Raw genomic sequence first — 14,595 nt, 5'->3', positions numbered from 1 at the left:
TCTTGTAACCAATTAGGAATCCATGTTGCTACTTTACCATTTATTCCTACTGATTTAATCTTTAGATATAGTATTTCATGTGATACTTTGTCAAGTGCTTTTTGAAAATCTAAGTAGATTATGTCATACACACTATCCTTGACCACTCTAGTGGTCAACTGAAATAAATCTAGTAAATTAGTTAAACAAGATCTACCCTTCCTAAAGCCTTGTTGTTACGATATAAATATTCCTCCATTTTGGTCCTTATTATAGGGTCATTCCACGCCCTTCCCTGAGAACAGGCTGTTCTGTGAATGAAAGAACATTGTGAAGAAAATCTCGCTCCCCATTAAGCCCTTTAAAAATCAGGGGTTCAGCAGTTAAACTGAAAGAACGTCAAGAAGAATCAGAATCGCACAAATCAGCGGCAATAGTTGGCTGTTATTTTGTGTGTGTGATGCAACAAACTAAAGCACCTGTACATCAGGAGCTGGATTTAGCTTATAGAGAAGGAGTATTTGAATGACTCCCACGTATTGCTTATTATAGTAGTGCTCATAGTGTGTTACTTAAATTTACTAGCAAATGTGTTCCAAACTGCACTGAAAGGAACATTTCCTTAAAGTATACATTTGTTGACATGAGGTGGGGTCACATTTCATGAACCTGTCAGGCTACAAGGCTAGATCCACCCCTGTAATCACTAATTGATTGATTGTGTTCACTGTTAAATAAAACGAAGGTCCTACTAGTTATATTCTACTTTTGTGTGTGTTTTGTGTGACGGGGAGGGGGCAAGTAGATTTTTAAGAAGGACAAGTAGATTTCTCTAACATTTTCTCCCTTGGTCAAGAAGTGTTTTTTCAGAGATTGCACACCCCTGCAGCTGCTGAACAGCATATAAAATGTCTAAATGTCCACTCAACAAGCAGTCTCTTTAAAGAAAATTTGTGCTTATCAAAAAAGCTGAATGCTTAACAAAAAACAATGAAAAATTCAAAATCGCAGGGCAAGCCTTTTCAGACATCTGAAAAAAAAATGTGGCTGCTTACAAGACACCAGATTAGAAGTTTTACTCTAACTAAAGTTTGTTTGTTTTGTTGAACAAATTGTTTTGAAATTCATACATCCAATTTAATTGGACTTATTATTGAGCTAAACACAGAAATGTTCCGTACTGTAGGGGCAAATGATAAAATGGCTAATTGCATCCTATACGAGATGTGGACTATCAAAATCTGACTGGTATTTCTCCTAAATTTCAGTAATGTAGTAAAAATCTTAATTGAGGTTTTTTTGTTCTTCCCAAAATGTTTTACTTATTGTGTAATTTATTAAAATTTTGATCTGCCCTGTTTTATCAGCAGCTTTTAAAATGAACCCCCTCTTTTCTTTTCAGATTTGTTTCCTACTTTTTGCAGTCCTCTACTTCGTTTCATACTTCATTATCACCAGATACAAGAGGAGATCTGGTAAGTGTTGGCTGTATTTTTATAAAGAACACTTCAGAATATATATTACGCACACTGATATGGGCACTGAAAATCAGTTGCTGCTGTGTTCTTTTATTGAAAATATTAATCTGTGTGTCTTTTGAAGCATTGCACATGTGAAAGGCAATATAACTGGTTCAGCGATGACTGTTTGCAAAACACCATGAAAAAGCTTATCTCATGTACTGTCTATTATATACGGGATCATGAAACTAATGACAAAACACATTGAAACATCAGTGTAATATCTGTATTGCTGGTATTATCTGTACAAACAAAAGTGTTTAGCTGTAGTCGATACTGATTGTGCAGTATGTGGTAATCGTTACAACATGCATCAGTTAAGAGGCAGGATCACTTTTAATGCTTATTATATGAAATAGTGTTACGTTGACAGTGTAGACTTCACAGTTGGACTAGATGTTGACACTGTGTAGGCTGTGGTTGCAGGAGCAGTTCCAGCTTCATTAGGTGTGCAGGTTATTAGAAGTGTGCTGAGGTCTCTGGGTTCAGGTCTGGAGTGGCAGTGAGAAAAATATGAAGGGCCTTTCTTTAAAAAAATATTTCTAACACTCATTTGCTCATGTCTGGATAGCCTGTAAACAGGACAAGGCAAATTCTTGTACATGTGTAACCCCCCCCCCCCGTACACAAGGAAATGTTTTCAATGCTAGATCGATGTCTTCATGCTTCCAGATGAAACTTGTATCCACAGAGTTCACCCGGTTTGTACTTTTGGAAACGCTGAACGAGAACCATATTGCTTTGTAGCCAATCAGGAGAGATTCTTTGAGCATGTGACTCTTTATCATGTGCCTATGCAAGATGATGCAGTTTGGACAGCTGCTACAACTTGGTAATTTGAATGCTATTTATGCAGCAGACCATGTCTGTATAACTTATCACAGCTGGATCACTCAATGTAATATTAATGCTTTCCTCCAAATTTTAGACTCTGCAGTAGGAATGATCTTGCTCTGTTTGAAGATGAATTTGAGATGCAATCTTTCCTACTTATCCACAGGGCTGAACAAAAGAACTCTGTTTAAATTGTTTCTAAAACCTAAAATTGCAGCCACAGTGTTTATAACTTGAAATGCTGAATCTGTCCTGTGGTTTAGTTTGAAAGAAATCCATGGCTGAAGCGCGAGTCCTGTTATAGCAGTCCTTGATTCCAGGTCCCTGGACTTTTCAGTTACTATGCTGTAGTGGTCACCACCTAATTGAGATAGTACACACAGAGAAGTATTCTGTTTCTTACTGTGAAGCCTTATTACTCTATAAACTTCACAAATATACAGCACAACTGATATTGCTGTTTGTACTGTGTAACAGATAGTGCGGGGACAAATTATTATTTGTTTATTTAGCAGACGCCTTTATCCAAGGCGACTTGCAGAGACTAGGGTGTGTAATCAGTTACTTACAACAACGTCTCACCCGAAAGAAGGAACACAAGTAGGTTAACTGACTTGCTCAGGGTCAGTGAGTGAATTGGGTTTGAACCGGGGACCTTCTGGTTACAAGCCCTTTTCTTTAACCACTGGACCACAGAGCCTCCAGAAAAATATCTGAATATTCGAATTAATATTTTTTGACATGTTTTCAGATACAGAAATCAGATGTTCATGTTCACTAGAAGTGTCAAAAATACCTTGCAATTATTTACCACCTCACCAGAGTTGTGCAATTTCAAAAACCGAAAATGAAAAAAAAAATATATATAGCACAGGATCAACACAGCAGCTCTTGAGCCTCTATTTAAAAGTTTTAGACAGCAAAAAGTAAACAAACCAGATTATGCTCACGCATAGTGATCTCTATGGAAAGCCATGTTGGTCAAAACGTTTTGTGCTGCTTTAGAATCTCATGGGATAGAAAAAAGGCAACAATGTCATTCTGAAATGCCTTGCTTAAACAGTGCCCAACTTGCTAGAAATGTTGTGTAGTGATTGTTAATATAGATTTAATATATTATGTATGTTTTTGGTTGCAACTTTCTGTTATGTGGAATGTAATAAATGAGAACCAAAACGGTGAGTTTATTACGTGATTTGCAACGCCATTTCCATGTTTGTTTTATTTGAACTGTTTAAAGTTAAATTTCACATTTTGTTTGCTTATTCAGCTACACTAAAGGCACAAGTAAACCTCATGTTATTACTTTATGAAAACATGTTGATGGCCACTGTTTACTGTGAAGAAACGGCAATGGCAAGGAATAAAATAAAAAGTACAAAATAAATAAAATGCTGTGTCAACTTTATGTACTATTTATTGTGGGAATAAACAAAACAACGTTTAACTTGAGCTGCTGTAGTTAATGCACTGGGGTAAAGTAAGGCCTACACAACGTATTATTTATTCTACTGTAACATGTTACATATTGTAACGACTTGCTGGAAAATAAGGCACACACATATGGGCCATCCCCCCTGCCCCTGCTGTATGCAGTCTCTGCCTGCAATGTAATGGCATTTATTACTTTTTGAAAATGAACAAATATTAAAATTGAGCAAATATCCCAACATGGAAATCCAGTGTTTGTCCCAGCATTAGTAACAAAGTGGTTTTGAAATTCACAGAATCATAGTTTTTAAAAGTATAAAAGATTGCCTCAATGGAATTAAGCAGCATGATGAAACACTTCCTTGCATTCTTTATTTTGTCCCTTTGAGCAAGAACCTAAATAATGCATGACTGGGAGTAAAATTAGAAAATTCAAGGATGGAAATAAGACTCCGGCTGCACAGCAGTGTGATCTATTCCAAATTTCACTGACTTTAATAAGACACACCTGACCTTGTTACAGTACCTCAACATGCAGATCCCTGCAATTCGCTGTGTCAGATTTACAAACTTGATTCCAGCTGCTTTTAAATGAAATCTGTGAAACTCAAGCAGGTCATAAATAAGTCCCATTTCTCTGTTTTGTTTCTCTCAAGGTAGGAATAGATCTGATGATTTGATTAGAATGTGGTTTTGTACAATATCACCAGTGCAAACTCACTTGCTGTGTTTTCTGTGTGTTAGTCAATGGCTTCACATAGAAGAATGTTTAATTCCAGTTACATTTCAGTTTACTTTCTCATCTGATCGCACCATATGCCAGTGTTTAGCTGACAGCCACAATGTGTTGTGTTTGTGATGAACGCAAGACTAGTCACCCTTGCCACCCTCTTTAATACTCAGCAAGATCCTTTGATATAACAGATGCCAGTGTTATTTGAACTTATTTGTAAGCCTGTATTACACAAATGTACCCAATTGTGGTGGAATATTATGCGTTCATTTAGTTTGTAACCTGATATGCAATATTTATTTCTTAATGTTAAGCCTTTTTATCGTTCCTTATCACAAAAGGCCAACCGAGAGGGCGGGGAGGATGGGGAAATTTCACTGCAGCCCAGCGCTGTCAAAATACTGTGGACTAGGGATGAGCCCTGGCATAAAAAAAAAAATACAGTGGTACCCTTAGTATCACATTATAGCATATAGTACATCATGCTATAAAGTGAAGGCTTGGAGCAATACTACAATTCACAATATATCACACACTTCCTTTCACGCAATTAGATTTTTTGCATTTCGTATTTTACTGCACCAAAAAGGCAGAGCAATTTTATGTATTTTTTTAAGACAATCAAAATTTTAAAATTTTAAAGGAACCCTCAACCTGCACAATGTGATACACCACTACAGTATGAGTTATACTATTAAGATATATAGTTTGCTCAAAATAATGTGGTGCTGCAGTTTGTTAGAAGAATTTTATCATATCAAATAAAGACTTTCTTCAGCTGATGGTAAACACAATTACAGAATGATTGGTTACATTGCTTACAATACAAATATATTTACTAATACAGGTTATTATTTCAGAGCAGAGACGAGTGGTTTATTTTTGGCACGGGATAAATAAAATAGATGTATAGCAATACCATTTAAGTATATTTTAATACTAAAAAGTATGTTATTTGATGTTAAGTAAGCTTCTAGTGTTGTTAGTAATGACTGACACATCTGGAGTTTGTACAAAAAAAAATAGATTTATTCACTTACCTAAAAAATACTGCAAATAACTATCTACTTTGAGAAAAAGTAAACTATCCTGCTGCAGATTTTAATTGAGATATTGAAACTTCTATGTTGACAGTTTCTTTCAAAACCATTTTCAAAGTACTATGTTCAAAAGATCTTCCTCAGACACTTTGCTGAGATTGCAAGTATCATCGCGTGGTTTAGAAGCATGTTTGCAGTAGAAAGATGAAAGGCAAACCAGCGGTGATGATGGGCTGGTGATTGACAGCGAGGCTGAAGTGGATGGAATGTACAAGTGGAAGGTGAGAAAGCTGAGCTGCCCTAAGCTTTCTTTTGTACAGGATATTGAATATTAAAAGGTGTTCATATGAAAATGACGTCGTTCATAGGAACACACAGATAGCATTAACTGTAATTCCGGTAAGTGCAGTGCAGCGTAAGGGGAACGGTATCAATACTGTAATGTATGTAACTGTGGTAAACTGCAATACCACAGTCCCGACTGACAGGCCCCTTGTTTCAATGACCTGTCCTTCAGCGTGCTTTCTCAGAGTTATACATGCTTGAAAATGTTCTTAAATCACATGTTTTTTATCATGATTGTGTGTGGGTAGTGTAACAGCAACGTATGTGTGTGTGCCTATTATGAGTAAAGACGGGAATGAAGTTCATTACAAAGTAACGATTAGATAACTTTCACAGAACAGTTTTTTTACTGAAATCTTTGTTTGTTTACATTTTGCAAAAATCTGCCTGTGCATTTTTTAATGTATGTTTTGTTGACCTCAGCTGGGGCAACGGAACTGGCAAAAAACATACAGATTAGTTTAACGGTTAGAACTGAGTTTGTATACATGTATAAAACTTTGACTTGTTTGCAATAGTGTATGTCTTGGACAAGGAGTAGTTGTTTGTACATAAAACGTTCATGAACGGTTAAATGAATCTAATACTACCATTGAGGCGCTTTTCTGCTTTTAAAAATGTTGGGTTACATAAAATATAATAATTAAACAAAGATCAACAAAGAAAACAGAAACAAAACCACTGTCTGTGACTGCAACCTAAAATGTATACGAAGCAACAGGAAGCTACAGCATTCTAAACACAAGTTCTGCAAGACGCATGTAATTGTAAAAACATATATAAATGTTGCAGTCTTTTGTGCTTTAAGTGTATAATTCCATCTATTGTCTTTATCACTGAAATTGCCATTACATTTGATCATCAAGCAATTGCAAAATACAGCACACGTCATAGTGCTCATCCCTGGGCTGATGAGTATACTACAAAGTCGGGTGAAGGTAGTACCGTGAATGGAGCAGCAAAGGGGGCACATGCCAGCCCTTCCCCAGGACCCACAACGACTCTCTTCATCTTTGGGGACAGGGATAGCCTTGCATCTGCTTTGAGTTTAAAAAGACCAGTTTGGTGGCTATGAATCTGGTTCAGCATCTCAAAAGGGAAAATTAGAATACATGCACAAATAGTTTCAAGCAAAAACAAAAACAAATAAGGTGTGAGAAAAGACATGTATTAAAATGACAATGTAAAAATGGGCTGTCTCTTCGGACATGTAAACATTTAAAAGTTTGTAAACCAATAGTGTCCTAATCCAGCTCCAAATTCTGAGTGCATTAATACTTAGGTATATGACAGAAACACACAAACCCCTCAAAACTTTGATATAAATGTATTTTTTTGTAAACAAAGCAGTATGTGCAACATCAGATAATAAATAGTTAATAAATCCCTAACTGCCTCATTACTGAACTCTGCTGATAGTAAAATATGCTGCTGCTGCCTTAAATGAAACATATCAAATATCCATGACTGCAGAAATAGTGACGAGTGATGATTAAGAACATGCATTGAGGAATAATAAACCGATTTAAAGCAGGCAAACTCTAGCTGACAGTTTGTCTTCATGACCTATGTAACATAGGCTGAGCCACATTGTCTTCATATTAGTCAGAGTTACAGTAGCACCCTCTAGTGCAAGCAAAACAATAGAGAACTTCATCCTGAGTGCTTCTATAAAGACACTGACCTAGCCTACACTACATTAGAGTTTGAAGATTGAAATGTTTTTCAACATTTAGAATTTTTGGTAAGAAACTATATCTGCACACTAACTGTAGAGAAAGCTTTCCTTATTGGAAGCCTCACTGGCTTTCTTATCAAAAATACACGTCATATATGTGGGCTTTGGTGTACCATGCAAGCTAAATGTATTTACCTGTATAGTCCGTATATACACAAATGTGTACTCATTAATGGTGTTGTACAGTGCCGAGAAAAAGTTTGTAAATTTCAAACCTAAAAGTCCTCAAGTCCTATAAATCTAAGTCTTAATAATAGAGAGATAACCTGATTAAACAAATGACACGAAAGCATGATACTTTTTCAACATTTATATATCCACAAATGATTCAACATTCAATATCCATGCGTGAAAAAGTATGTGAACCTTTAGATTCAGTAACTGGCGGCACCCCTTTAAGCAGCAATGACTTCAATTAAACATGTCCTGTAACTGTTGGTCAGTCTCTCACATCGGTTTTGAGGAATTTTGGCCCATTCCTCCTTACAGAACTACTTCAACTCTGACATTTGATGGCTTCCTCCTTGTATGGACAGCTCGCTTCAGGTCCTGCCACAACATTTCGATGGAGTTTAGGTCTGGATTTTGACGGCCATTCTAAAACGCGGAATTTCTTCTGCTGCCATTCTTTTGTAGATCTGCTTGTATGCTTAGGAGCATTGTCTTGCTGCATGGCCAACAAGTTCTACCTTTGACTCGTCTGTCCAGAGAACATTGTTCCAGAAGTCTTGTGGATCATCTGTGTGCTCTTTGGCAGACGGGCAGCAATGTTCTTTATAGAGAGCAGTGGTTTCCTCCTGGCTATCCTTCCATGAATACCATTCTTGTTCAGTCTTTTTCTGATAGTTGAGTCATAAACACTCACATTAGCCAAGGTGAGAGTGACCTGCGGATGGATGTTACTCTGGGGTTCTTTGTGACTTTCTTGACGATTTTCCAGTTTGTTCTTGGAGAGATTTTGATAGGACGACTGTTCCTGGGTAGCGAGACTGTGGTCTTGAACTTTCTCCATTTGTAGACTATCTGTCTGACAGTGGACTGGTGTAGCCCCAAATCCTCAGAAATTGTTTTGTAACCCTTTCTAGACTGATGACCATCAATAACTGTTTTTCTGAGGTCCTCCAAAGTTTCTTTTGATCATGGCATGACATGTTTCCACACACCTGTATGGTGAAACCCACAAAGTTTCTGATCTTTATATAGAGTGGGGCCTCCCAAACTCATCCCTGAAGATCTACCTAATTATTTAAACACCTGATTCTAATTATCCCCTTAATTGAGCTGATAAAACCAGGGGTTCACTTACTTTTTCACATACCCTGAATCTTAATTACTCATTGTTTGTCTAATTCATACATCATTTTGTTTCAAAAGACATGGAATTGGTTAATATAAACCCTATTGGATATTTAAGAAAAGACTGGTTTTGGTTCTAGAAGGATATCATGGTAAAACTGGAATTTCCATAGTCATCATTGGGGTTCACAAACTTTTTCTCGGCACTGTATATCATGTTATACCCCATCACAGTCTTTAACAAATCCTAATAGGCCTAACATGAGTGCCCTCTGGATCATACATTAGAAGACCCCATCATATGATAATAGCTTGATTATCTCAGCAAATACATTTTGTTTGTGAACTATCCCTAGGAATAGAAGTTTCATTCTCTGTTATTACTGCTTCATGGACTTTATTCTGTATTGCTTTAAACTCCTGTGGTCTTAAGTTGATTAACTACAGTAAGTGGCCCAAGCTTCTCTGCTTGACCTCCAATCACTGTGGCTCTTTTTAGACTAGTGCTGCCCAAAGGCTTGGTGCTCCAGTGGATTTCAAGCAGTGTGTCACATTGGATTAGCTGAAAACACTTGGCTATGTCAACCCCAGTCATCATATGGTACTGGTGTGGAAAGAGTATTCCAGGTTACCTTATCCTTCTGTGGATGCATGCATTGGCATAAAACATGCCGCGTAAATCTACATGTTGACATTCAGTGACACTGAATATCAGAAAGGGGACAGTTTATTGAACAGTCCTTTTCGCACAAGCAGGTGCAATGATGAATAAATCCCTTTTGGCAGTGTAAAACTACAAAGAAACATCTTGAACAAAAATGTACTGCTCATACTGCTAGTTTTATAACTTTACGGTTCTTCTGAGATCAGGGTTGTTAGACTGCTATCTGTGTGACTTTGTCAGCAGTGCCTCAGGACACACACAAAATAATAGCCAAACTAGATGATTGTGTTTTGAAAAATGCAGCACGATGCGGAGGGAACTCACCTTCCTGCATTGTAATGTGGGCTGAAAAGCCAGCATTGGTGTGTTTAATATGAATAGGTGTGTGTCCAATGTGCGGTGCCGTGGAGTATTGTGGAATGTTTACTGATGTTTAAATCTGTCATTATAACAGCACTGTTTTTTTTCTGGTTTTCAGATGATCATGAAGATGAAGATGCCATTGTCAACCGAATATCGTAAGCTTACTTCTCCCCTTTTGCCTTTTTATTTAAAGCTGGTAGAAAGTGTATGGGAATGCTTAGGGTTACTTGCAAGCAAACACTGTTAATACAAAGGAGGACACATTTATTTTTAGTAAAATTATATATATATATATATATATATATATATATATATATATATATATATATATATATATATATATATATATATATATATATATATATATATATATATATATATATATATATATATATATATATATATATATATATGTGTGTGTGTGTGGTGTGTGTATATATAATATATTATTGCATGCTGTGTATAAATGTACTTTTATATATACTTACTAAGTGATAGAGAGGCCAGTAGAAACCGTATCAACAACCACTGTAAGAGTAACAGATATCAATTGTCAGAAGCTTTTTGTTCCAGCAGTGACAGTGTGTTGCATTAACTAAAGTAGCACTGGTACTGGCATTTTCAATAAGCCGTCACCTACATCACAACCTCTTACAAGGATCTAATGATAAATGGTAAAGGACTTAATGGTAAACAGCTGTGAAAAAAGGCTTGAAGTTACACAGGAACCATCCTTTGATAGTGTGCTGTATCTTCTGCATGAGCTCAAGTACCCAAAATGCCCAGCAGAGGGAGTCCTGTTATCACAGACTGTGTATTCATTCACTGACAACTAATATCCAGCTGGTGGCAGTTAAACAGAATTAATGTACTTGGGAGATGTCAGCTTAGAATCCAAACTGTGTAGCAGATGGGTTTATTTTTCTTCTGTAATTTAAAGTAAAAAATTAATAGTGTATGTGTTGGTTGTACTACAGTGATAAAACTGTATTTGATATTCATGCAGCCCTGTTTTAAAAGCCTGCCCAGACACATATTACACTGAGGATTTCTACAGGCAGCACAGGGCAGCTTAAAGCATACCTTTATGACTTCAGCATGTTCAAATCAAGGTTGTGTTTAAAGTCTTTAATTGTTGTTGATTTATTAACTGTAAGTACAATTTGTTATTCTACAGCAATGTGCAAATATATTAGAACACCCCATTGCTTCTGTTTTGAATTGCTGTGCATATGAAATCAAACCACTGCAACTGCGATTTTTGGAAAATTGTCAAAACAGTCAAATTACTGATTGTCTAATTGATGACTTTAATGGGCCACACGTGCATCATTTAAATTAAGAGAGAAGGAACACATAACCACAAATGGTAAAAGGCATGAGACTTTTTAGAAGTTGTTTAAAATGCCTAATTAAAGCACAAAGTGGTTTAACATTTTCACTCAAGTTCCTATTGTTTTATATCATGATTACTGACTGAAAATTGAAATTCTCCCTTCCTGAGGTTTTCATGCAAGGAGGTACAGTATATAATAGATATGAATGACAAATCTTGGTGTTGTGATACATGTGCACACTGCTGTACATCCTTTACACTACATTGAACTGGGAGACTAATAGACACTTCTGTTCTTTTATTATTGTTTATAATTTCACAGGCTTTGCTTGTGCACCTTCACTCTGGCTGTTTCAGCTGGGGCAGTGCTGCTTCTGCCATTTTCAATTGTCAGCAATGAGATCCTGCTGTCCTTCCCTAAAAACTACTATATCCAGTGGCTTAATGGCTCACTGATCCATGGTAAGTACTGTACCTCCTTTTATTGCATTACTGTGTTAAATATACACATTCAGCGTGTTTGCATTAAGTGTACCTACTGTTAACTGAATAACTCATTTCATTGATTTGCATGTGCAGGTATAAGAATTTCCATTAAACTTGTCATGGTGCTGCATAAATAATCTAATCAAATGCAGTTTTACTGACCTCAGTGTTTGAGAATGTCTCAGTGTTTGAGAATGTCTCAGTGTTTTACATGCTTTCCATCCTATTTTTTTGTATTAAACTCTCAGTTCAATGTGGAATTTCAGTTTCAATTGGAGTTGTTCGTATTTTGGTTTTGATCTGTGGAATGTCTGCATCTATAAAAGCTAAATGAAATCCGTCGGTATCATGAAGTAGAGCCCTGTTACCCTCATCCACAGTATATTCAGATTCAATTCCCAGCGCCACTTACATGCTGAACATGTGATTGGATGTACAGGCTCCTCCCTGTATCCCCAGACTCTGACACTAAACAATATTCTTACCAAGCGTCCTCATTGGGGTAGGCAGATCTCTCTATATGCACAATTAACGAGCTATACATTTACAACAACTTCATTCGAATGAGACACTTTTTCTTCATGACTTAACATACAACTTTCTCTAAAATGCCCTGCCTGCATGTAAAGTGGCCCAGGTATTAGTATTGTGGTGTTTGTCTGCTGTCAGACTTGTATAAACTACGGCACTTGGAACCTAAGGAAATGTTACAACACACCTTGTTGTTAGTTCTGTAGGATTTTCAATGCCTTCCAAGCTGCTCCTCATACAGTAACGAGCCAGCTAGAGAACTGCTTGTTAGTGTTACCCAGCTTGTATATTTCAGGGCATGTTCTGCAGCCAAGTCTTTGACTGCTGTGATCTTGCCCACTAGGGTGTGACCTGAGGTCAGTAAACTAATTTCACATGAGGCCTGAGTTACACAGTCCACCGAGGTATAAAAAGTTTATAGTGGTGCTCTAAATCAAACCACAGTCCCACTGCAGCTCGTTGAACAATAACCTCTAGCGAGTTCATTTCGTAATTATGACTCCTGCTCTAGTTACATCTTCTGGGCATTCTGCAGATGTATCTTTCTCTTGAGCAGAAACATTTACTGATGTGCAAAGTTTGTAACAATGCTTGTCAAATTGAACTTGTCTGGACTGTAGTAACCCCCTGTAAAGTTTAATTTTGCAACACGGATTACCCCATGGGCTCTTTTAGTGACCCCCAGTTGCCTCTCTGGAACAGTATGCAAACAAAAAAACAACATGATTGAGAAATTTCTTGGATTTTCCCTTCAGTCCTGCCATAATACACAAATATATATACTATGAAATTGAAAAGATTCTGTAGTAAGAGAAAAAGGTCCTATCAAGCTAGAACCCAAATGAAATCTGCCCGGGTATCCCTAGACTTGCTATGTTGTATAATTTCTTTTGGGACATGGTTTGGGGGGTCAAACTTTCAAGGGTGTATTAATATTAAAAATAGGAGAGTGCATGTAAATATTCCCAGCCTGACATTATTGCTTTGTATGGGCCTCCAGTTTGTGGCACGTTCTTTGTGTTTTAAGTTGTTCTGGAGGGATATCTGGCACAACTAGCACTTGAGAAAACTAACCTCTAAACTAATTCTTTTGAATATGTTCTGTAGTGTGCCTCAAGGTGGCAGTATAATATAAAGTCTCCATTATTATTGCTTGTCAATTAGTTTTCCTGGCATGCTTTATAATAAATTCATGAGAATGTGAAGAAGTTATCAGTAAATTAGTGTACCACGTCTGAGATTTTGAAAATTCCAATAAATGCTGCTTTGCTTGTGAATTCAGTTTGAAGTGTTTGTGGATTGCTGACTAAGCTCTTGAACTTGTTTCAGGCCTGTGGAATCTGGTGTCCCTGTTCTCTAACCTCTGCCTGTTCATGCTCATGCCCTTTGCCTATTTCTTTCTGGAGTCGGAAGGGTTTGCTGGATCAAAAAAGGTACAGCAAGTTATTTTTATACCCTCTCATGACTACGTTTCTGTGAGCTTGTATTTCTATGTTAGCTCATGCATGTTACTTATATGGGGAGACAAATACGTGATAAAGTGTAGTTGGATGCCATAATGCTTCATGGTCTAAAAGCACAGTCTTGAAATGTTCTCACCAAGTATAGCTGTTAATTTGAAAGATAAGTCTGTTTTCGTCTGTATTTGTTTTTGATAAACTGTTACTGGACAAGTGTTCAAAACATACAAGAGGCCTATGTTTGAATTAATTGCCTTTTGAACAAGCAAATGTCTGACTTATTTGCAAAGGGACAACTGAACGGAATTCGCATCTTTAAAATTTTACAAGTTGTTAAAAAAAAAAAAAAAAAAAAAAAAAAAAAAAAAACTAAAAAAAACATTGTTTTTATGATTAAGCGTTTGTAACAGAAACAGGTGTCTTTTCCCTGTGCCTTTTTGTTGCCACACGTCTGTGCGCATAAACTTGTTAAAATAAAACATAAAGCTACTCATCAGCGACAGCCACATCCTGAACTATTATTTAAATTATCCAGATGCTGCAAAATGTTCAGCATCCATGGGATTGAAGAGTTCAAATCCCCTAAAAAGAGAAAACTTCAAAAGGAAAGTCTAATAATAAAGCAGAATGGCAAAATATTCAAGGTAACTTCCTAGTTCAATTAATTAGCCCAAAAGGCCAGCACTGGTGCTCAAAAGATCCATAAAGCTAAACAACATGACAGCACAATAGACGAGGAACAAAGATTTCTTTTTAATACACTTCTATCCTGTGTCACAGTTTGAAGTGGTCCTGGTTTACGTCCCTTTTGGCAAACTGACATAAAAATGACCCTGTAC

The 14,595-nt window shown here is 36.8% G+C and overlaps 1 protein-coding gene across 2 annotated transcripts in view; it reads left to right on the top strand.

The window, feature by feature from the left end:
* The window catches only part of LOC121314063 (limb region 1 protein homolog), a 64,012-nt gene that overhangs the window by 8,793 nt on the left and 40,624 nt on the right, over positions 1-14,595 (top strand). The window contains exons 2-5 of one of the 2 annotated variants that reach the window (XM_041246878.1): positions 1,382-1,454; positions 10,059-10,098; positions 11,602-11,741; positions 13,626-13,729. In XM_041246878.1, the coding sequence (XP_041102812.1) occupies positions 1,382-1,454; positions 10,059-10,098; positions 11,602-11,741; positions 13,626-13,729 (357 nt within the window). The remainder of the gene's footprint in view (positions 1-1,381; positions 1,455-10,058; positions 10,099-11,601; positions 11,742-13,625; positions 13,730-14,595) is intronic. The other variant, XM_041246879.1, reaches the window with a different exon arrangement.

This window comes from Polyodon spathula, chromosome 4, assembly GCF_017654505.1.
Source record: "Polyodon spathula isolate WHYD16114869_AA chromosome 4, ASM1765450v1, whole genome shotgun sequence".
Classification (NCBI taxonomy): Eukaryota; Metazoa; Chordata; class Actinopteri; order Acipenseriformes; family Polyodontidae; genus Polyodon; species Polyodon spathula.
Note: the sequence above shows the minus strand (reverse complement) of the source record. Positions and strands in the feature narration are given on the sequence as shown.